General features: G+C 37.9%; 1 protein-coding gene across 1 annotated transcript in view; it reads right to left on the bottom strand.

The window, feature by feature from the left end:
• The window catches only part of BBX (BBX high mobility group box domain containing), a 91,012-nt gene that overhangs the window by 31,145 nt on the left and 34,013 nt on the right, over positions 1–25,854 (bottom strand). Inside the window, exons 6-9 of the mRNA XM_016195674.2 lie at positions 24,325–24,399; positions 17,089–17,169; positions 2,799–3,807; positions 1,658–1,796 (exon numbers count right to left, since the gene is read on the bottom strand). Coding sequence (XP_016051160.2) covers positions 1,658–1,796; positions 2,799–3,807; positions 17,089–17,169; positions 24,325–24,399 — 1,304 coding nt within the window. The remainder of the gene's footprint in view (positions 1–1,657; positions 1,797–2,798; positions 3,808–17,088; positions 17,170–24,324; positions 24,400–25,854) is intronic.

Below are 25,854 nucleotides of genomic sequence, written 5' to 3'. Positions count from 1 at the left end.
TCAGGCACTATGTTGGTGTGTTTTCAACAAGGCAAACCCAGATAGTCTGATTCTGACAGGCCATTATTTAAAGGAGAGAGAGGAGGAACGACCAGAAGTTTACTGTTGATTTAAGCCTGTAGAAAACCTCACTCCCAGTTATATATATATGTGACTGCCTTAGAAATGACTTCAAACACACACAACAAACAAAGAAACAAACAAAAAACCAACCCACAAAGCAATCTCTTTGTAGGGACAGATTTTCCAAAGATTGTTTCACTCTTCTTGTTCCTCTAAGAGGACTAGCAACAGCCTCAGCAGTATCTAAGGGAAACCTGCACGCCTGCTGTGTTCTGCTAGGACTTCACTGTTTGCAATGAGAGCTGCTCCTCCCTCTCTTGCTGGGTAGACATACTGAGCACTGGTAGTTCCAGAAGTTATAAAGCACTGGTCCTAATGCTCAATGGTCACTTTTTTAGGAAATACTTCATTTAAAAAGTATCATTTGACAATGACAAATGTGAAGATTTTTAGGTCATTGTTGAAGCATAATATAAGCAGAACTAATCTGAACTACTCTGGAGCTGAAAAAAATAATAGGAAGGAAATCTATAAAATTATAAATATACCATCTCAATATATATAATCTTGAGGAATCATTGTCATGAGAAATAATTTCCAGTCTCACACTTTGTGATGACCTAGAGCCTTAGAATTAACCATACTTTGAAGCACTGTAACATCCAAGGAAAAAATATATTCCACAAACAGAAATGCAGATATTTATGAATAAACTAAATACAATATTCCCAATGCATAAAATCTGCATAATTTTAAACATATTTATGAACAAATATGGAGAATATAGAAATGTATTTATTTCTGTTCAATGTATTCTTTTCAAATTGGACTAAGAGAAATTGCAAAGAATTTTCAAAACAGTACAAGTGAATATTCAGCTGTTTTCCTCACCAACATAAAGTATTATATCTCACAACTTTGCTTTATATTAAACAAAATGCTTTATATTAAGATTGGTAATAGTCTTTGGCATAACATAAAAATGAAATAATTCTTAATGATTTTATCTTGATGTATGCTACTGCTTGACACTAAGTCTCAATATATAATTAATAATTGAATATTCTCTGTACCAGAGAGAATACTCAATCTATTATTTCTATCTTATAGTAGTAAAATACAGTTTAAACAAAACAAGATTAGAAGTAAAAACATAATTTTATTTACCTTACATTTTCAGCTGTCATTTTTTTTTACAAAGATATGTACATGCCTAGAAATACTAAATAAAGTACACACAGTATGTAAAATGTAAACATAATTATACAATATCCACTGTAAACCTCCGATGAGAACATGCATCCTGGCAATATTAAAGAATTTACAATGTCACACCACTAATACATGGTGGACCTCAATCCAAACTCAGGCCTAAGTCCGATACTTAAAATGTGAATGACACTGTCACTCTCACAACCGTGTTAACAGCAAGAACCATGTGATACACATGATCTGTCCTCCCTCGTGTATTTACTAAGATTGTAGTATGTGCTAAATGAATATTCAATAAGCAGTTAGAAATTTATGTTTGCCTTGAAAATCCTACCACACTTGGGGCTGTGCAGTGTAGCCAGCTGTGCTCACAGGCACTTACCCAAGGAGAGAATCTTCCTTTGGCTTTGTCTTCTTGAACTTCTTGCTCCCACTGGTCCCACTTGGGCTAAATGTCCAGCTTTCTTCATTCCAACACCCTTCATGATCAGAGGAGTTTCCTTTTCCTGAGCTTCGTTTCCCTAAGGACATTCAAGAGAAAGAACATGTTCGGTATATTGGGATGGGAGGGAAATCATCTTAGGTTTCCCTCCCATCACAAGTGACCTCTTGACCCCTTAGGTTTCATGGGCATGTTGCTATTTGCAACTATTCAGAGTCTCTCAGAGTGATTCATGATGGACTAACCTTAATAACAGAACAAATACAAGAGTGACTTACAGCCTCTGAGATAAGTTGTCTTGTCATAACTCAACAGCTACTGTGTGACTCCAGAGACAGACCAAAGACTGCTAGCTTTTCCATTAGAGAATCAGCTTAAGGTGTGGGAGTTCTTTGCTGGTGGCCACTATTAATTCGAATTCACCAAGATTTATTGGAATGACATCCCTGGAGAACTATGCAGTCCCGAGGATCTTCATTTAGGGCTTGCTAGACCTAGTATTCACACATCTCTAGTTGGAATTTAGCTTGGCCAAAGGTAATCCCCTAGCATGATGTATTTTAACACAGATGAATTCATAAGAAACACTCTATTAATAAAGATATACACATTAACTGGCTTCTGGATGCTGTTCTGTTTTAAAGAGCCTTCAGTTCAATTATAGTTTTGATTACCTAATGGAGAGGACTAGATAAGTCATTTGCTCCTGTACCTACAGGTTAAGATTCTGCTAAACGTATCTGCTTGATTCAGGAAATTCTTTCCATTAGTTTTAGAAAACAGGCTAAGAACTCCAGACATGCAATACTGATTTTTCAAAACAAAAACCCAGCCCATACCAGTAAAAAATAAAGGTCTGAATTACTTTAAACACTTACATCCTGAAGACACTCTCCTCAGTGTTGCTAAGAAACATGTACGTAAAACAACAAATGTATGTGATCTATAAACCAGTAACCGTACAAATACAAAATATCATTTTGACGCCATATTGTTCTCTCTGGTGGTTCTTTTCAATAGGTCTAAAGGAGAAATTCTGCTAGGTTTCAATAATCTTTTCAGATGTGTAGAAGTCACTTACCTCTGTCAACATTAGCTCTCAGAGAGGTGAGCATGCCCTCAGACACCAGGGTTTTATAAAGAGCACCTTTGCAAGACCTCTCAGATTTCCGGGAGCCACAAGTCTCTATTTTTCTGTGACAATCACTGTCCTCAGGCTTGGCCTGTCCCGATAAGCTGGGTGGTAATGCGTCCTCCGTGGGGGTCAACGGTTCTGCTTTTATACCCTCTGGCACCTCACCAGAAATGTTCTTGCTGGCAGAAATATTAATGAAATCTGGAGGTCTTGACTCTTTGGTGGTGTCTGAGGATTTCTCCTTTGACATTTTCTTCTCTCTTGATTTCACTTTTTTCTTTGGTGGCTTGGCATCCAAAATATTTCCCTTGCCACTTGAGGATGTGCGGGCCTTCTTGCGAGGGGTTTCTCCAAGTTTCTCAATGCCCCAGTCTCCCTTTGCGACAGCTTCAATGGTGTATATGACACTCTCGATGTCAGACTCTGAGGACTGCCTCTTTTTGCAAGTCTTCTTAGGTGTGGATTTATCATTTCCATGTCGATCCATTTTGCTTTTCTTCTTTTTCTTTTTTAGCTTTTCTGGTTTGTTTAATGCTGTGGGATCCTCAATGATCATAATCCCATGAGGATGGCACATGTGATCCTTTCTACTAGGAACATCGCTTATTATTATCTTGCCACTGGCAGAGTAAGAGAAATCAGAGAAGTGACTACATTTTTTATCTTCGTCTAATTCTTCCTTTTTAATTTCTTTGGGATCTTCCATTTTTATAGCCATTATATCATCCATTTGCAGCTCTTCCAAATTTCTTAATTCCTTGGAATCTTTTACATTTTCCTTAAATGATTTTTCAAATTCTGCTTCCTTCTGTAATCTGGCTTCATCTGTTTTCTCCATTTTTATTTCTCTTTCTTCCTTCCCCTTCTCCAAATCTTTAATTCTTCCGCCATCTGATTCTTTTGCTTTTATTAACTTGGATTCTTCCATTTTCATTCCCTCGGATGCCAGACACATCTGAACAGTTAAAACAAAAATGAGATAACAACAGCAACAAAAATCCTTATTATTCCATACTTGAAATTAGCTTGAACTTTTAAATTATCACTTTTTAAAAATAATCATAACAAACTTCAAATTTTACATTAGTCCACTTGTGCCAAGCTAACTTAAATGATTCAAATTAATAAAAGGTTTTAGGCATTACGATATAGTCATTAACCTCTAGACAAGCATATGCCTGAATTCTCATTTTCCAACTTCTGGGAAGCTTTTCCTAGGGAAAAAAGATTTGGTGAAAGGAGCATGGGATCCAGGGCTGAAAGACCTGAGTTTGAGTCTTAGTTTTGCTACTTGCTAACTTTGTAGCTGGAATGAGTCATCTCACTCCTTACTCTTCTGTCGCCTTTATAAAATAAAAATAATTTGTCCCAGAAGATTCTGTGAGGTCTAACAGAGATGCTAAGTCTTGTACTTATGGCAACGCTTAGCAGATCATCCCCAAACTCTGTCCTGATATCTGTCCTTTCGTTCTTGGGGAAAGGAGAAAAATAGTGACTATTTCTATGTATCCACTTGAAATTAGAAATAAGATGATTCATTCAACAGCTAGAGAAGGTTTTGGTAAATGAAACTTTACAGGTCCACAAATGCTGATAATTTGAAGATCACCAAAGCTTTGAAAACTAAGTGATGGTGGTTTTTGTGTTTTTTGTTTTTAACTCACTTGGTGGCCAACTCGATCACATCCAAATTTTCTCAGCTGCAAATTCTGACCAAAACTAATGTGAAACCCCTTGACGTCTTAATATATCTCAATGTGACTATTCATATGCTTTTGCTATCAGAATCTTCATTCATTTAAATATGCACTGGGGAAATTAGCTGCATAGTGTAAGATACATACACTATTATCATTTTCCTAAAATCTGAAAAATTCTGAATACCAAAAAATATCTGGCTGCAATTTGGTTGTTTTCAAACTCCCAAGATTTTACATGCAGGACATTAAAGGAGAAACCATGCCGATTAGGCGAAGGGCAGCACAGGAATTCTTAGTACTTATTTCATCTACTTTGCATTAAACAGCTTAGAGGAAAGAGTATTAGGTCTTGTAGAGCCCCAAATTAAGCACATGAGTAAGAAACTAATTCATTTTAAAAGAAAAATCACCATTTTATCAAATGGCAAGTTGTCAGAGATTAACATCTGTAAAGTTCATTTTTCAAATTCAAAATTTTAAATGGATACTACATTGAATTAAGTATCAGCTGCTCTTTTAGCTAATTTTTTCTCCTAGTACTTTCAATGTCTCTCAAATTCTTCCTTGAAAGTTATGTTATGATTAGTTAGTCTGGGAAGAAATTGGAGACGGGGTGGAGGTGGGGGCAGACAGTGCAAGTTTTTTAAAAAATGAACATGACAAGAGTCCCCAGCCCTTTGGATCATTCACACGGAGATCTGAACTACGGGTTCACAATGAAGCTTTTTTAGGAAATCAAGTTAACTTTTAGACCTCAGCAAGTAGTTATGAAGACAAAGAACTTTCCTTTATTAAACCTAACCAGAAATAAGGTCAAAGCAAAATGTTATCTTAACTTACTTTTGAAACACTAATAATACATTTAATCTTTCCTGCATGTTTTACTGTCATGGGAGATTTGCTGTTTTTTGTACAAATTTTGAAATAATTTCATTTCCCTTCTCAATGAATGTAACTATCCCACTGTGGGGAGAAAGTCTATACTAGTTCTTGAAAGAAGATTGGAAAGTTATCCTCAAGGTAAATTTTATGGTTTTTCAATTACCATCACTCAGATGGCCTTTAATAAGTCATCTCAGGGACCTTTTAGCATATAGGTGCTGGTTTTTACAGCGATATGCCAACAGTTTGTATTTGCACAAGTTCATCTTATCAAACCTAATAATACTCTGCAAACACTATTCTCTGCTTCAATATATTTCAAAATGATTCTCCTCATCACCCCCAATAGAAATGAAATGGAACAAATGCAGACATTCACTCCGGGGACATATTCAAGGAAATAGCATAATATTTCTTGTAAAGTTAATTACACTGAGCACTAGTCATGCTTTACTTCCCTGTTTCAGGTTTGAAAGTTTTTTTTTTGTTTTTTCACAAATAGAGTATGTTAACCTTAAATTATAATAAAAACAGTTATATTCCTGGAAGTGAAACTATAAAAATAAAACAACTCCTAATAAAAAACTACAAACCACAAATCTCATTTAACCCAAAAAACCAAAACAGATGAAACAGAGTTGGGTGTCACTCTAGAAACTATTTAATTTAACATTCTTCCCAGTGTAGGTATTCATTTTACTACTATGTTCCTGAGAGTTAGTTATCCAGCTTTTTGCACAAAAGCAATGACCACAGGAGAGGGCAGCTCTGTCTGAAATCTTTTAAATATTAGGCAAAAATCTATCACCGTGTCAGTCCTAGTTGTTTCCTGAAGCCACATAAATTAGTCCACTCTTTCTCTCACGTGACAGCTTCAAATCTTTGCAGACTTTACGTTCCCACAAGCCTCTTCTCCTAGCATAATGTAAAAGCTTCCTGACCTTTCAAAGTTGGATCCCTCTTACCTAGATGCAGTATTGTGTCCTGCGGTGAGAATGTGCTTTTTTGTAATTAGCTGGGTTCCCCACCTAGTGCCAGACCTTGCTTGCCTCAGGACACACAGACAGCTGTGTATCTTAGACTTGAACCCATATGAGGAAACAAAGGGTGAGAAATGGGGTAATCCTCCACTGGGTTGTTGTGAGGCAAAGGTGAACAAATGTGTGCACATACAACTTGTAAATGACATAAAGCTTTGCAAGGGCAGGGGGATAGTGATGCTTCAATTTAGCAATATCTGTCTTCGAGGAAGTTCCTACCCTTCCTGTAATACTCTTGAAGAGGAGTAGAACTACTTGTCAGTTAACAAGGACCACCAATCTTCTGATGGAGCCTAAAGACAAGTCCCACCCCACCCCTCTTTTAAACAGAGGCAACATTTCTGGCTTGAATGGGGTTCGTGGTCAATTAAAATCCTGGATTTCTTTACCCACATGATATGCTAGGAAGCTTGGCCTCTCCCATGCTATATCTTTGTATTTTTTGTACTTAGATGCAAGATTTTCCATTTTCCTTATAAAATTTATCATTTGACAATCTGAATTAAAATACCTATCAGCTTTGTGTTACGGACACATTTGATAAAAGCTGCTTTATATCTTCATCCAGATCTTTGGTAATAAATGTTGAATAGGACATAGCCAAGGACAGAGCCTTCTGGTAAACCTCTAGAGCCCTTTCATCAGGTTGACTTGAACACTGATAAACTTTAGCAATCTAAGAATTTATAATCTAGTCTAAATTCCCCCTATTTTATTCACAAGGACATAAGACTGTCAAAAGTCTTGCTGAAATCTGGATATAACAGCATTCTCTTAGTCTATTTTAGAATCATACCAAATAGGAAATGAAAATGGCTTGTGCACCAGTCAGGTTCTATCTAGGCAAACAGAAACAACTTAACCATGCCTAGCTGAGGGAATTTAAGGCAGGGAATAAGTTGGTTACACAGATCTTGAAGAACTGAGACACCCAGACAGGAGGTGGTGAGGCAATCCAGGGATTAGCTACAGGAGAAAGTCACGGTGGGTACAAATGGGGGAAGTGCTCCTGAAGCCTAGGAGGTGGGTCCTAGTAGAAGATGGAGCCATGGTGGGCCTGTCTGGAGAGAGATGGAGGCACAAAAGAGATGCTCCTCTGCTGTATCCCCAGCCCTCCTCATGCCTCCTTTGACCTACCCAGCCTCTCTTTCTCTCCTCTTCCCTCATCCCCTGCCAGTGTCTGTCACTGGCTAAACCCAGCTGGAAAGCAGGGGACACAGGAATCCAGGAAAGGCAGTCTGCAGCCACCTGGGATATAAGCCAGCATACAGACCAAACAGACTAGCACATTTGACAATGCTTTATTTCAGGGAAACTTTCATAATTTCCAGTTTTTAGCTCCTTTTCTATGAGTTAAAACATTATATTATTAGGGATATATATAAGCTCAGTTCTACTTTTGGGTACAAGTATATCTACTTACATCTACTTTTGGGTGCATATATCAACACTTCAATGGGACTTAGTAAAGTGCGTAAGCACTACATTACGTAAATATGCAAGATTGTGTGCACACGTGAATACGTAGTGGATGCAAGAGAACATAAATCAATGTGAACTCAAGTGAATAAAACTGCATTGTGGAAGCGCAGAATTAATGTCTGTTATTAATTAGTCAGGCTGCCCTTAATAGAAGGTTGGTTGTTAAACAGGCCCTGAAACAGAACATGCCTTAATAAATGAGAATTTATTATTCTATTATTATTTTAAATTGGACAATCACCTTCTTTTAAAGTGAGAATGCAAAATCATCTGCAGTGCAGCTTTCCGGATGGAATTCCCATGGCTATATTCATAAAAGTTAAAATGTTAATGTTTTAAATCAAATGCTGGGCACCAATATGTGATATTTACTGTCTGTTCCTTCAGGTCCTGCTCTATTTTCATAACTGTAACTCAGAGGGTACAAACTGTATCCTGTTCATGTCTGTATTCTTCACCAAGAATATCCTAGTACCCACCTTCAAAACAAATGCACTCAACAGATAACCATGTTAAACTGAATGGGTCATTTAGTTCCAAAATAACTGATGAGTCTAAAATGCGTTCTGATTCATACCAAGAAAGAGCGACTTTACGAGTCCATAAAAACAGTGCTAACTATGATCCTGTTACTGGCTGGCCTGGACCAGTAATCACACTGTCTTCAGCTCTGCTTCATGAAAGCACCAGTGAAAATTTACCACCAATATTTTAATTTTACCTCTAACAATATTTTAACTCCAAAACAATGGGGTTTCTCACTATTTTGTGTAATCAGAATGGCATAGCATGGATGTGCTAGAAGAAATGTAATTCAAAAAATGTAACTCACTCCCAAAAGAAAAACAAAACCCAGTATGTTGAAACTGAGATCCTAAGGATGTACATGTTGAATGGATATATAAAAGACTACTCTCTTTAAAATGATTGCAAAGAAAAAATGCAACAGGAATATTAAAAGGGTGAGATAAAATGGAGGGATTATATTTTATGTTCGAGGAGGCTGTCATTTTCAGTTCAGGTAAGACCACACCTTAGGGTCAGGGTTTGTACTGAGGATTTGCTTTAAAGACATAATAAATCTGGGTACATCAGATTGTACCATACCATATATTTCACTTGCAATTATGCTTTGTCTTTCATTGTCTATTATAAAGGAACCAGCTAGATTAAAAACAAGGCAGTGTGAAAACAGACCCACTGACACTAATCAAGAAGTTTCCATTTCAAAATCTCTGCTTTTTAGTACAAAAACAAATGTTTTGCAGCCAAGTTATGTTTACAATCATTTTGCACTGGCTTATTACCTGCCAAAACATGTAGACATAACCCAAGGACGGCATTTAGTAGTGTTTTCCAAGATGTGCATTTCTCCCATAATTAAATAAAACCAGAATGTTCTTGCCATAAAAATACACTAGCTGAAGGATTCAGAGAATAAAGAATAGCATCACTGCTAAAAAAAAAATTCAATTTTCTTTATTATAAAAGATAACTTGTCACAAAATAGTGGTCTGAGCGTCTCTCAACACTAAAACCTGGGCATGTTAAGTAGTTTACTACCTGGTTTGCTGAAACAATTGGGGCAGATGAAATGCTGGCTTAAAGGTTTCTCTTTACCCACTATTTCTTTAGAAACGATAACATTTCTGAAAACTCCAAGTGGGGTTGGGGTAGTCTTTCCTATAAAAGGCCATCTACTAAAAGGAAGCCATTAGGTGCATTTCTGTATTTCAGTTCTGAAAATAAGCTGGTGTAATTTGGGAATAAAGTGCACAGTTTTAGGAGTTTTCTAAAAATGACTCACAACTCTGCACAAAAAGATAACAAAAGAAACGTACCACTTTCAAATAAAAAGCCCCCTCAAATAAGTATTCGAATTCAGGTGTGTGATGATGGTGCTGGTAGTGCTGAGGTGGGAGCTACACATCGAGGGTTTGGGCTTCAGGCGGTTACAACAGGGTGGAAGAGATAATGTGTCTATAATATATGAGGACACAACACAAAACTCGAAAGTCATACCTCAGTCTAATATCACCTATAACTGGAAGTGGTGGGGAATGCTACTGTGACTGGAAGATGGGATTTCCTACTTTTTTCAGGATGGTATATAATTTCTGTCATTTTATAATAACTCAGCTCTTCTAAAGTGAGCCAGAACTTTCCATAAGATTTAATTTTTATGGATACTAGACTAAATCTATCTTTATCTACTTGTTTTCAATTATAACTGGCTTTTGCAAGTGAGTATATAAGAAAAACTAGGGAGGTGAGGCCTCTGAAAACATCCCCATCCTTTTTAATAAACAGGGTGAAGGACAACTTTTCCAGTTGCCTGTTCCCACAGATCTATCAGCTTGCTTTTTTTATATACAAGGAGTGCATCTGGAGAAATCTAGCATCTTCTTTCTCCAACTTCACCGTAACTCATAACTAGTTTCATGAACTGAGATAAAGAAGAAAGTACAACAGAGACAACAGGTACCACGGGCCAGACCCAGCAGTGCTGCGGTGACTGTTTTTTACCTTTCTCCTGTGCTCAGAGGAATATGGGTCTCTACTTTCCAAGCGCAACTATTTACCTAGCTGACAATCCCCTCTTACTGACGTTTTTAGTACTGGATTTCTTGTTATCCCTCCCTACTTCAGCATCTTTCCTCTCTTCTTTTGTAGTACTGGGCTTCCTCTTTGTCCACAAACACCCAGGCTCCTTAACAGGTCAGGGTTAAACTTCAGGAAGCCATTCTTTTCCCACAAACCCAGGTTTTGAAGTGAAGTCACCTCCAACACCCGTTTTGCTTTGCCTCTGACATCAACTCAATCATCCAGCTGAGTCCCATGCAACCCCCTGGTGTCTGTTCCTGCCTCCTGATTCCACTGCCAGCTCCCTCTCTCCGGGTTCCTGTCTTCTCCCCGCCCCCCCCAAGATGTTCACAGAGACTCTCTACTCCATTTGACACACATAACTGCCAAGTATCTCTCCAGGTGGTGCTTTCATCACACTGCACACCTTTGCCCCAAATCTTCAATGGTTCCTCATTATGTTCAAGCAGAAATGTCTCTGCTTCACACTAAACACCTCCGCCCCAATTCTTTTTTTTTCTCCTTTTTTTTTAAAAATATATCTTTATTGATTTCAGAGAGAGGAAAGGAGAGGGAGAGAGAGAGATAGAAACATCAATGATGAGAGAATCATTGATGGGCTGCAGTCCACAACCTGGGCATGTGCCCTGACCGGGAATCGAACCCCGATCGCCTGGATCCCAGGTGGACGCTCAAGCGCCGAGCCACACCCGGCCGGGCAGCCTCCGCCCCAATTCTGACGTGCAGCTACACCCTACCTTCACCTTCCATAGATCTCCTCCACTCCTGCCAGCCAGTCTGATTTACGTGTCATCTATCGATCTCACACGGGCCTGCCTTTATCCCTTTGCTGTCTCTCTCCTCTCTCTCCACTGAATTATACATAAGTCACAATCTCTCCTGTGCATGGGTGGTCAGGTACAAAAGAGGGAGGTGGACAAGTGAAAATGGAGGCTGGCAATGACTTCTGGCCTCAGAGTCAGGGCTCCATAGAAAGGGAAGGGTGGTCACATTTGTACAGCAAACACCTCTACAACGAGGCAGCCACTTATTAGTTCCAAACAACTTTCTTATGCAGGAAGGTTAGTCTAGTATTTCCAGATCTCTAAATTTTCATGAGAAATCAGTAATTTGCATCTACTCAAAATCTATAATTTTAAAATATTAGCCACTAATTCAAACGTGAACTATAATACAGGTCAACAAATTATGGCCAAAGCAAGCCGGCTGCTACTTTCAACCTCTGTTCCTCAGCAACTTCATTGAGATCCATCTTCATGCTCTCCCTGAGCTGGGTCCCCAGAACATTCCTGCTCATATTAATTTCTCCTTGTCCCCTGTCCCGGTTTTACACATTCACTCTGTGTATCTATCACTCATCACTCAAGTGGAGCTCTGTCTTTTCACTGCATGGCTCCTTATGAAACCACTTGCGCTATTTATAATTTTATCCCTTAATTTTTCATACCTTATTTCTTTGCAAGTGAAGAATAAACTCCTGGAGGACAGGAGTCATACACCGTAATTTCCTAAAGCCCTCACAGTATCTTCCAAATTCACAAATATGCACTTACTTATTTAAGTGTATAAGCTGTATCTTGGCAGTTTTAAAAGTACAGGCACTTTTTAAAAAGGAAATATCAGCTCCATTTTTTGACAGCAGTCTTGAACAATCTGTCATCTTGTTCAGCGGCACACACATGTGTAGGAGTAAGCTGTCTTCCACAGAGCCTTCTATAACACGCAAACTCCTATAACAAGCAACTTGCACAGTCTTTTATCTTCGTCTAAAACAAGGTGATAGAATAGCCCAGTGTTGAGGAGCCCAGGCAGTGGCCCCTAGGTTTCTATCTGAGGCCCTAACACTTTCTATCCACGGGACCCTAGGCAAGGCACAAAACCTCTTTGCCTTTTTGTTTCCTAAAGTGTGAAAAAGGAATAACAACAGTACCCACCCTCAGAGGATGGGGGGAAAAATTCAATGAGTACATATAAAGTACTTAGAAAAGTGTCTAGCATTCAGTTGACAATAAATGTCAGTTATTATTATCTTAGGTTAGATAATAAAACTTGCAGATAAAATCAGCTATTAAAATTTATAGTCTAATAAAAGCAAACCTGTATGAATAAAAAAATTTATAATCTACTTAAAAGAACACAGAAAATTATTTCAGAAAAATCAGAAATAAAACAAACAGTAATAATTTTAGGCTTATGCTCCCGCCCCCGGTGGCACACCAAAACGTCATAACCGTACCTAGTGGTAAAGTGGTCCTATACCACTTAGGGGAAGGCTCACAGGTTGTCTCATCATAATAACAAGACTGTATATCCACATGCAGGAAGCTTCAGCAGCCTCACTGTATTGGCATGGAGTAGACCCTCAATAATTATTGGTCCTCAGAATTAATGAGTAAATTGTTCCACTTAGTATACAAGGCAATTTTGGTACTAGAGATGTGAAATTTTCTTTGCTAAAATGTACAGGAAAAGATGTCTCCAAGTGTCCTCCAACCATAGCAACTATAATACACAGTGGTCTCTGGGGGATGCTGTGTTGCTTTGCTGATCTTTATATGACCCAGCCTAATTAATTGCAAAATGAAAGGAAACACAATACATTATAGTACCCATGCCAATTAAGTAACTGATTAACTGAACAGTATAAACCTCGTGGAGGTTCAAACATAAAGGATTATATTTTTCTCAATTCCCTGACCTCAGCAGCACTATGCCAAATCTCCCTTCCCAGTTGGAGCAGATTCCTGAAAAACACCTGGAACATATCCCAGAATTTTCAGGTCATTTTCAAGCTATTAACAACAATTCACCCAGCTTAAAATGCCAATCAAATGCCCAAAGAAGGGCTTTCCCCAGGGTACCTTTTGGTCCAGGGTCCAGGGAAATACAGAGGGGTCCTTACAATACCAAAACTAAGAGTGTAGGCCGATCCAAATCTCTTTGTGTCTGCTGCCAAATTCTCCAATTTTCTTTCTGCCCGCTTGAGTGGGGGAAGGGCCCAGCAATAAATATATGCCTATAATATTTCTTGCTTCTCACCAAACAGAAGGCATTTCTTGCAAGTAGCAACCCCTATTTTTTGGGAGGTCTCCTCCTTCACTCCTCCCTTGTCAGCCCACAGGAATGAAATTGGGGAAGGGTACGTGGTTAGTTCTTGGGCTGGCTGGTCATAAGGCCTAAAGTTTCTGGTTTAGAGGATAGAAGAAATGGTGGAGGTAAAACTAACTGCCTGTGGTTATGTCTTTCTTTTTTTGTCTCTTCCCGCTAACTTTGTCAGGGGATGCCAAGCACAGGGATGATACACAAGATATTTAATAGGCGGAGTGCCAACCTGTCAGAAGGGATGTAGTCTCAGGGCTGGAACAGGGTCCTGCAGGCCCCTTGTGTGCCCTCTAGTTGCTGGAAGGATCAGGGATGCCAGCAGCATTGCTACAAAAGCACTCAGGGGATTTGGGTCACAGTCTTGGTACTAACAATACCAAGTATTTTACACCAGGACAGCTGTACTGATGCAAACCAGCTGAACATCACTCCTGCTTATGGGAGCTGGTCAGGGTCCTGAGCAAAGCTGTCTGTATTGAATATTTCCTGATGTAGGAGCCTGTCCCACTGCCCAGGCCAGCCCTCTGCCAACCCCTCCCTGTGACCGTCCCATGGCCTCTTGTCTGATCAAGCTGAACTACTTTCTATTTGTCCACTTGACCCCTGGGAAAGTCACACTTCTTTCAATGCCAAAACGGAGCGCAGCAGGCTATTCCAAGTCTCTCCCTGCTGCCAACTTCCTCCAGGTCTTTCCTGCCTGCTCAGACAGGTGAAGGGTATAGCAGTGAATCTACGTCTAAAACATTTCTTGCTTTTTGCCCCTTCTTGCAGGTACTGCCCCCGGTCTTTGAGAGCTACCTTCACTCTCCTGACGGCGGGCAGGGGTAAAGAATGAAAACCCCTCTCTCCCACCCTGGCCAGGACAGGGAGAAGGCCAAACTATCCTAGATGACTAGACAGCCTACGATATACCCCCCCTCACTGATGACCTGGGGGTTAGGGCGGGGGTGACAGGAGAAGCCTCTGCAGCCCTAAGTATACGACATAGTAGCTGAATTAGGCATCTCTTGATATATCCCTAGAGAAGGGTCTGGCCCAGATTGGAGGTGGCTTCTTGGAAAGCTGTTCCTTCAGATTTCAGAAAATACCACCAATTCTGGCCAACAGAAAAAAATCTTCCTCGATATTCTGTTATACTTATTTAAAGAGGCACCAGACATAATGAAATATGTTTTGTTCAAGAAAAATAAGCAGCAAGTACACATGGGATAAAAAAAAAAAATTGAGGAAGCCTGTTTCTACTGGTGATTACTTGGAAATGCTGATTAATCCACTGTGCACATATTTATGTTTAATTAGAAACTGGGAAGGCTTTAGGATGTTATTCTAAAACTCAGTCTATTAGCATTATGGTATCATATTCATGTGGGAAAAATAATGTGAGAAGATTTTCTTGGTAAACTATTTTTAGTGACCCTGTTTCATCAAAAGCATATATTTTCACTCAGATGTTATAGGAAACTAAGTCTGAGTATAAGCTAATTTGCTACAATTGGAATAGGCTTATTGCAGTCATTTACCCCTTTAAATTATGATCCCAGCATTCAAACATCTGTTAAACCATAGCATCTGTTTCATATTTGGGATGCATCCCTACAAATTAGAAGAGTGTTCTTTTTTAATGAGCTCTGATTTAATAGGGAATCCTTTTTTTAATGACTTATGCCAAAGAAAGAAAATGAGAAGAAAAATTCATCTCCTTAGCTTCCCCCGCCAACAGCAAAGTACTTCAAAGGTCCATACTTTTCTAATACAAAACTGTTTAATAAAGACATATTAATATTGAAAATTAGGTTGTTTTACAATTTAGTGTTTAATATTTTAAAAACCATATGTATCCATTCATCTATCAATGGACGCTGAGGCTGCCTCCGTATCCTGGCTAGTAAATAGTGCTGCAATAAACACAGAGGTGCATATATCTTTTCACATTAATGTTTTTGCTTTCTTCTATACTTAAATTTAAAAAGATAGAAATACAAACCATGTGTGTTTGTATATATGTGTATACACACACAACCAGGAACTGAAGAGAGGACTACACATTCCTATTATTCAAGAAAGATAATCACTTCTTTCAAATAAATTGTCTGGACAATCTATATAGTCTTAAAGACACTGGACAAGTTCATGACCTCACAGTCTCTCTGTTTACTAAGTCTTGTTTACAACTCTAATTCCAAAGGCACATTTGTCGCCAGGTCCTTACCATTTCAGTTCTACCTAAAGTAGTACTTTGCTACTGACTCACCCAGTACTTTTTAAAAACTATTCCCTGTGGTCTCCGTAAGTTTTCTAGTCATTTGTAGACTTCTGTTTGGGTCTGAATGTGTCTCACACAGAAACACATCAGCTTAATGTCAAACAACAACGGGTTAGTTTGTTCTACTGTTTATATACTTCTTTACTGTGTCAGGCTTTTGTGTTTTTATAGTTCTAATTTGGATCTGGCTAGACTTTAAAAGCTTAATGTTAAGATATTTAAAACTCCTAAATTTTTATGATACAAGCTCCCATAAAATTTAGAAAATGACAGGTCATCCCACTAAGTTAACAAACAATGTAAGACTTATAAAAGAACTATGTCACCAAACAAAACAACAGAACAAAACAAAACCTCAGAAGGAACTCATGGGAAGGAAGCCAGAAACAACAGAGAAAAGAAAAAAGTTTATAATATACAAGATTTTTGGTTATCCATTTTTGTACTCCTAATTTGTCTTCACCAAAAGAAAGAACTGTTACTATAGTGTCCTAAAGACATTTCTTCTACATGTTCCCTTAAGGCAGAGCAGTCACAGCTTGGCAAAGTCATTGCTCCTGCCCACCCTAAAAACTGCTTCTGGCACCTTCCTCCCCAACCCATCCCCCACCAAGAGAGGGTTCTGTCCCTCACGGGCTTTAGGAAAACACATTTTCTACTTTGCGAAAGGAATTTTAAATCCATGTCACATCAGATGTACAACTGGTAGATGTTATAAAACCAGACTTTAGAACATGTCATTTGAGTTCTCTAAAAACAACAAAAGTTTAAACATCAACCACCTGGTTAAAAAGTAGTACATTCTAGGGGTTCACGGATGCTATAAGAGAATCGGCGAAGAGGAAAAGGGCCTGGGCCCTTCTTCTGGGTTCAGGTTGGACTTACTTAACCAATATCAGAGAGACGAAGCTGACCTTTAAAACATGACCACCTGTGAAAAAGACTTTGCAATTTCCCTGGGTAACCTTTCTCAATGCTTAATGACTTTTAGTAGCAAACCCCTTTTTTTCTAAATTCAAGGTTAACCCTCTCATTGTTGAAAATTAGATACAACACACTTTACGGCCAAAGGTGAGACGGTACAGTTTAAGAAATACTGTTACGACTAATTTTTGTGATTTCCGCCTCTGCATAGCTTATCCGGTATATTCTTAGAAACTTGCCTCTGCTAGTTGAAAGAGTGCAGACTTTCCACAGCGTCTTACAGGCTCGGCACCACCCAACTGCGAAGTGTTTGAAGAAATCTATATTGAAAACAATTCACAAGAAGAGTATTAACTGTGACATCAGAATCCTTGCTTCCCATTCATATGCATTCAGGAACTCTCCTTAGTTTATGAGAACATCATTGCTCCCAAGTACCAAATAACATTAAATGTGGCATGCTTGGGCTTATAATTTTGAAACCAATTTTAGTAAATAACCCCCGAAACAGTAACAAAAACCAGGCGTAACTTTGGTGGCTATTTAATGACAACAATATTATCATTCATATTCCAGGCTTTAAATTTAACTCTCTAGCCTTACAAGGAGACACGCATTTCCATTTCTATATAAAGATCAAGTCATCAACTGGTCAAATATAAAAGAGCTATTTAGAGTCAACTTGTATTTACCAAAGCAATTACTTAATTTTTTAAAGGAATATATTTGGGAGCTCTGAGGAAAGAGCATCAAGTCAAATGTTTTTTTGAGAATCTACTATAAATGTCCTAAACAGTATAGCAGGAGCTAGGGAAGCTAAGAATTTTATATAAAACCTTGGCTCTGGCTTTGAGATCATGTTTTAATGTATACACAAAGACTGACGGTCAAGACCACAAATCTAAGTAAGCTGTACAATTTAAGGACCTATGTTACAGCACAGACATTATACAACATTACACCGACTACATACTCTTCTAGTTTGGCTAAACAGCAGTCAGGCACTGATAACAATGAACATCACTGTCCTTTCTCATTTTTATATGAAAATTTCATTTTCATTTCTAGCCTAACTCAGTAAAGAGCTGAGAAGGACATACGTTAAAGATCTTTACAAAGTGTGCTTCCCCTGGAGAAGTTGTCATCATTAGAGCAGCTAGCTGGCTTTTTGTATTCTCTGTGATTCTGAATTCTTTCTCAGTTTAAGACAGAGGTATTTCTCAGTTCAGTTTAGGAGGCAACCCTGCCTTAGGTGACCCCAGTCCCGCAGGGGAATCTGCTCCAGGGAGACCAGGTGCTTTGCTGTTAAGAGGGAATTCTCCCTAGAAGACCTGCTGATTGGAGGCCTCTGTAAGAGGTAAATATTTAATAAACTATTTAGAAGGACCTAGTTTAAGAAGTTTTAAGGACTTTTTCTTCCAAGGCACTATCATTTTTAACAGAGTCCTTTCCTATTCATCCTAAAAACTTACTTTTTCTTTAGAAGATCAATTTATGGGGCTTCAATCTTTCTGAAGTTTGGAAAATTTTCCTCTAGCTGAATTTTCTGATATATTACACTTCTACTTTTTCTAGACAAGTTAAATTTAATCACCTTATCACTAGACTAAGAGAAACAAACATTAATATAACCACTGATTCTCGGTGACTTGAGGGAATGAAGAACTGAAGATGAGTGCCAGTCCCTTGAACCAAGGTTGTTTAATAGAAAGAACATGGCTTTTGTGTCAGACAGATGTGCCTTCATTAACTTTTTGCTGTGTGGACTTAAGCAAATAATTAAGACTTTGAGCCTCATTTACCTCATCTTCAAAATAGAAACAATAATACCTGTCCCATATTACTGTTGTGAAGATCAGATTTTGTTTGGCACAGTGCTGAGCCCATATTATGCTTTCAATAAATAATGCATTTATTAGTAATAAGCCTATCATTATTAACACTAATAAACATAAATCTTTTAGTACAATTTCAAAAATTAGTTACACACTAAAATTGGAACAAAATTAAAAATTGCAACTCAGAGGATAACTATTAAATTTGATAATTTGTAGAATATTACATCTGTCATATAATCATACGATATCCTCAAGAATTACTGAAGGACAACACGCTGCACTGAGAGCCCACAGCACCGTTCCTAGCTCTTCCACTGGCTCCCTCTGCTGTTGCTTCTGTCGCCGTAGGTTTACGCTCCCTGGTTCTGCATGTTTGCTTCCTGCCCTGCGTCCTGTGCCTCACGCAGCACACCCGAGAGGCCCGATGAAGAACGTAATGAGGGCATGGCTATACTATCTGCCATCTGAGTTTACACTCAGCTGTCCGAGCCAGGCGTTGAGAATGGTTCCTTGCCTTTCAAAGGAATCACCTGTTTAGTAAGAACAATTTTCCTCATTACCCGTGGAAGGATTTTTACCTGTTTTTAGGTACAGGGCAGTATTTTAAATGCTCAAAGTTGCTGGAGACCTGATTTCCAAAGGGGCACGTGTGCGAAGGATCAACATATTTTAGTCCAACATTTATGTAACAATAAAATTTTCATGGAATGTCTTAGCGACAAGATACGCTTTCTAAAAATGTCTTTGGCTTATTAATTGAGGTGGGAGACCTGAAAAACTGAACATATGTTACTGTCCACAACTTGAACCTTTTTTTGATTTCTCTGCAGCATTCACATGGCTGGCTCTTCTGGAGTCTTCTCTGGGCTTCTATCACTGCAGGGTCCTTGCTCTCCTCCCTCTCAGGCCACTCCTTGTTGTTCCCCTTTGCTGATCTCCTTTCTACAGTGATCCCTCAGGGTTTAGCCTTAAGGCCCTCTCTCTTTATATTTATACATGTTTCTCTATAATCTCATCTACTCTGACGGTTTTGATTATAAGCATAGCTTATACAATGCCCATTTGTTATATGTTATACTACTGCTCATCCTCCCACCCCATGTTTTTTTTTTTTCTCTTTCTGTTTAAGACACATCCTCCTTTCAAGTAAGAACAATATAGTTAATATATGTTTTTCAATGACTGGTCAGCTAGTGGTGGGAAGGGCATGTTATTTATGTTATACTCCTGGGTAGAGGGCACTGGGGGGCCATACTGCATAGTATGTTCCTGGCTTGGCTTTTTATTTTCCTTGAATTGCTGGCTCTTGACAACCTGTTAACTCCACTGTAGTCTCTCCTCTGGTTATTATGTAATGTTTTGATTAAAAAAAAGGTTGGGTGTAACAGTGCATGAGCCACAGCAGAAGTGCTAAGAAAAATTCTCACCCTGGATGTTAAACTGCTAATTTTATATCTGGCTTGAGGTATGGGAGCGCACTAAGAAGACAGTTGGTAAAGACCAAAAGCTAATTAGGAAATGGTGGAAGTCTTCTGCAATTATAAGGGGTATCATAAACACTGTACCCTGCGAGAAAATGACCAATACTAATTGAATAAGTGAATCAAAGAGCAAATGAACCAAGTGAGATGACTGGTCTACCTCACCTTAAAAGAAATATTAATGCTTACAATAAACACGGAATACTCTCACGCTGATTAGCCGTAGTGCACACATATGGAGTCTTTTTTGAGTTAATATTCTGTAACACATTGAGCACTTCATGTAAAAACAAGTGCCTTAAATATGACTTATGGCATATGTTCACTTGTGACAATGCCTTAAACTTGGTGTGTTTATATTGGCAAAGTAAATACCTTTGAAGGAAAGTTTTAATATCCAAATCTATTTGTCTAAATCATCCAGATTAGCTCTCTGTCTTCAAAGTAAGTATGTAATTTTTCAATGCAAAGATATGCTCTAAGTTTAAGAGTCAGCCACAGAGCAGAGAATATGGGCATGGCTTTCAGAGCTGTTCAATAACGGAAGACGAGCTCTCTTCTGACATTACATTTTGGTCATTAGTCTTCAGCAAATGAGATCTAAAAAGTGACAGATGTGTTACCCTACCTGTAAACAACGAAAGATGCAGATAGGAAACATTCTAACCAACTTAATGAATAGGGACTGGAAACAGAGTGATGGCTCTTCACATGGGCCAGGTTGAATCTAGATGAATTGTGAGTGTCAATAAGGAATGGGAGACAGGCTGACATGGGGGAAAACTTTGTATTTCTTTCTAGATCTTATAAAGCAGGCATATTTCTCCCTTTAAATGTAAGCATTCATGAGGAATCTACACAGAAAAATGTTCTTCACTCAGTTTTATGGTTCTATATAGGTTAACTTCAAATGAGTATTAAAATTTATCAGATTTGGTCAAGAAGGAAAAAAAATCCTTCTCAGCTTGCAAGGCAGAGACTTAGGACTCAATGTGAAAGAAAAACATTTTCAATTTAAAGAAATGCCCAAAGCTTACAGTTTTTTAAAGGGTGTGTTTCTAGGATAATGATATTGAACAATAAATGACCCACTGCCAAGAGAAAATCTAGCTAATCTCTTCCTGAAGTTACCGATATTTGTAAACTAAATTAGCAGGAATGGTCTTTAAGAATTTTGCAAGCCTGATCTTAAAATAATATTACTGCTGAGCATTTTTAAACAGTAAATTGATTCCTAAATTATATTTAAAAAAACACTTTTTTAAAAGTAAAAGTGTACATAATAGGACTGAGAATCCCTCTGAAAAGGGATGGGGGTATAAAGTGGTCCACTGGAAAATTTTCTATTATACGTCCATCCCTTCCTCATTTCATCTTTTCCCTACGAGGGCTCAGAAATACTAGGAAGTGTCTTAATAATGATGTAAAAATTGTGGTAAAAACTGTAAACTATAGAGCAGTGTTCTCAAACTCATTTCCTGATAGGAAACTTTTTGGAAATGTAAATTCTCAGGCCCTACTCCAGACTCAATAAATCAGAAACTTGGAGGGTGGGGTTCAGCAATCTTTGTTTGAGTAAGACTTCAGGGTGCTCTGGTATTATTTAAAGTTTGAGAACCTTTACTATAGCTAATTAAAACAAGAATTCTTAGAGTCTCTGTGTTTTCTCAAAGGTGATGGGTGTTTTATGAAGTAATTATAAGAGCTTTAGGGATATGATCATGATAATTACAGCCTATTCTATTTCTGCAATATATATGCCCACAGCAGATTTTAGTTCATCTAGTTAGGTCTTGTTTAGTTTTAAATAAACCAACCCAGTATTAGGTTGACAATAAGGTCAACTCATAAGATATTAACAGATTGAATCTTAGTTAGGATTCTCTTGGGTCAGCTGAGGAACCTTGACTAGAGAGGTTATATACTGGAGAGAATCAAGTACTTCTCTTATAAAATCACATAAAATTTACAACTCAATAGTGAGGTATCTAATAATATGTTTAATTTGTTTAGGAATTAAAAGGCTCATATTATCAACCTAGGCAAAATATAATTAGGAAAAATAATATACTGAGTTGGGAGGGGAAAACACTTTTGATTTGAGGGCAAAACACTGTATTTTGTTTTTCTATCATGCATGCCTTCCTCCATTACTATGTCTGGAAACAACTAAGTTTCCAAATCAACTACATTTTTAAGCATCCTCAAATCTTCTATATGCCCCATGGTCAAAAACCAGAAGCCCTCAGGAGACAAGTGCTATTGAGTAGATGACATCTGGAAACATCTCCTTGCACAACTCCCAAGTCAGAAGAGGTTCTTTTCTTCCCTAGGGAAGAAAAAGCAAAACAAAAAAAAACAAAGAACCTCCTCTTGCTCAGAATACTCACATGAGGACCAAGTATACTGAGCAGCAAGGACAAACTGACTTATTTAAGAGAGGCAAGAAATGTCCTCCTTCAGAATCACAGGACAGGGCTGTTATTCCATCAAACTGCTCCTTCAGCTGATCAGGGCATCAGGAGCTCCTGAACAATCTGATGATGGCATGGATTAAATAATAGTCGCCCTCTAAGTGGCGATAACTGTTAGAAATGCACCAGCACCAGCTGAGACATCCCATACTTCCATTTTAAATTGAGTTGAATACTCTTGGTAGTTAAGGCATAAATACCAGGTGTATCAAAGATGAGCCACCGCCTTTCTAAAATTCATGCTAGAGTGTAGAATTTAATCAAACAGTATGTGGCAAATACATTGTTTTGAAGGAAGTGTTTCTAAAAAGTTGGATAGGATTGGTTCAGGTGTCAAGATTAAAGATAAATTTAGTCACCATGCCAAAATTCTGTTTTACATCTTGAAAAAGTTACTAGTATCAAATAAATGGATGTCAACAACTGGAGGAAAGCAAGGAAATAAATATTAAGCAAAACTATTTCCCCAGACAGTGAAAATAGCATATTTATCATAATGAAAAATTATAGTAAAATCTTAACTTATTCAGATTCATCAAGCAAATTGTTCTTCATGAAATGATAACATTTTATATTGTTTTCACCACTTTCATAGCATCGCGCTCAACAGCTAAAGCAAACACTGTGGCAGTGGAGCCTAACAGACAAGGAGGCCAACTGGTGGTATCAAGTCACAGTGGTTGACACAACTGTCCCAAGAGGAAGCAGCAATTTTTTTTTTTTAATGTACGGGCTGAAAGTAATTTTACTCATTTTCAAAGTAAAGTGTTGAGTTTTTTCCTGCCAAAATGATATCATTTTATATTTCACTTATGCAGCATTCTTTATTTAATGGATCAAAGTGATTGAATATATCGATATTAGAACAGTCCTGCTTGTCATTTTCTCTCAACCCCATACAAACAAAACTGCTCAGTTTATGATATGCATTTTTTTTGCTGGAATTAATAAAAAGGAAAAGGGGGAAAGGCCCAAAGCAGACAGCATCTTATTTTCAAGAACTATATACATTTTATCATTTGTGATATAGTGCTCATTGGAAATGAGTCTATGGAGGAAGTCAGGGCTTTGTGGCAAAATCAAGCCTATCAGATTTGCCTTCTAATCATACCAAGAAAATGCTCTCTAATGCGTGCTCTCTCTCTGGCTAACAAACCAAAGAAATCTCAGATCCTGCAAGAGCTGACCAGACCTAAGCCTGGGATTAGACACTAATAAAAATACTGGTTGAAGCTACACCACAGTGAAAGCTAAGCACTGATGATTTCACCGGTCAGGTTCACTACAGCATTTGCTGTGAGAGTTATTCATGAATTATAGCATATCATTTCACTATTGGGAAAATTTAATAAATTGGAATCCTATGGCCTTCATGTTGACAGCAGTTTTCCCAAGCTTTAAAAATAATTAAAAACAAGACAAAAATGAAATAATTGCTGGAAAGTGTTTGTTCTGAATGAATTCTTTAATGAATGGTCATAAAATGGATATAATATATGGAGCTGATCTGACTATGCTTACAGCAAAGACAGCAAAAAGCAATGAGTTTTCTGTTATGTATATTATGTCAGGAATGACAAGAGGCATCCCTAAAGTTCTCTATATGTTATTAAAACTTCATTCCAATATTTTGAACTCAGTAAGTTTTCTGAGCTCAATAAGTATTTAAAAAAAGGCCATACCTCTGCAAACTGAAACAAGGCCGATGCTTGACACTGTTTTGAAGGAGCATCAGGGTGGGATGTACTTGAAGATATCTGAAAGGAAACAAGTAATTTTTAATGCATAAGGACATTTTCCCATATCAACTAATAGATTCTGCCATATATTTCCACTGTAGACACTGACAAAGATTAAGACCTGAGTCATCACCCTCAATCCCTTTTAGAAGAACATTATATATGATAAAGGAAGACAAAGGCCGTGTTTCTGAAAACAGATGACTGAAAAGAACAAAAAGACTGAGTTTGGATCATTTGCCATTTCTCTTATAAGGGTATCAGGTATGTGCCAAATAGCAGTTGAGACCTACTGAGACAAATTTCCTTATTTCAATGAATTTCTTAAAATATTATTAAAAGCTGGAAGCTGCAAGTACACCACTCCTCCCAAAGCTGTTTTCTACCTAGGGGCAGTTGTGAAACAATATTGGAGAAGCATATGGATGTGGGTCAGGGTATCCAGGACTGAATCTTAGACCTGTTCTTCACTAGCTACGTGACCTTGGGCAGCTCAGCTAATCTTTCTGAGACTTATTTTTCCCAACTGTAAATTGATGATGTTGAAAATTATCTCCATTTTACAGGATTATGGTGAGAAGAAAATAAGCCATTGCAAAAGAGCAACAGAACTCAACAAACTGTTCACTGAAAGTAAACAGCATGTCTTTCTTTTATAACATCACACACATACACACACACACACACTTCAACTGTCCAACAGTGGACAAAGGATTCTGCCACAACACATTTGGTTTAACCAGACCTTTTGTTTCCACTGGTAATTATGGTAGCCTCATTAGTTTGCTCTGAGGGTCATGTGGAAAAATTTTCCAAGGATTTTTTGAGAGCAAGGTCAATTATTAATTTTAGTTCCAAAGTGAACAAACTTCTGTCCAGCTACGATATAGAGTGAAAATGAGTCACAAGAGCAGAAAGCGTGAAAAACTTCAGCCCATTCCCAGTCCAATAAGTATTTTTCATCAATTAACTGTGCTCACCAGCTCCATCAAAGGGTACTTATTAAGAAAGAAATGCACTTTAATCATAACTCTTCAACCACAAATATCAGTTTTTAATCTCAATTAAATTACACTGGTTAGAAAAACAATAAAACTGGTTGGTGATATACAGTATCAAAGCGATGTTTAGGGATAAGGAGTTGAGAGAGTGACTTCATTCACTGCCGAAGTCATTAGGAAAATTTTAATTCCACTCTAAATTTATGTGTCGAATCAGACACATAAACATTTTTAGAATAAATATCAGGTTGGTTTTTTTTGTTTTTTTTTTAAAAAAAGACCTCCTAGATCCTATTAACAAACTGATATAAACAAACTATCATAAATGGGTAAGATTTAACCAAGTGCTCTGAAGACATTTGAGGGTAAAATCGTAGACCTCTTCTTAGTCAAACCATGACATCTATCATTTCACAGACTGCAAATATGAATCCACAAGGATTTCCCTCAAGTCCTGGGAATTATAAACCAA

This window comes from Miniopterus natalensis, chromosome 6, assembly GCF_054644295.1.
Source record: "Miniopterus natalensis isolate mMinNat1 chromosome 6, mMinNat1.hap1, whole genome shotgun sequence".
Taxonomy (NCBI): domain Eukaryota; kingdom Metazoa; phylum Chordata; class Mammalia; order Chiroptera; family Miniopteridae; genus Miniopterus; species Miniopterus natalensis.
The sequence above is the reverse complement of the archived record's forward strand: the minus strand, read 5'-3'. Positions and strand labels throughout refer to the sequence as shown.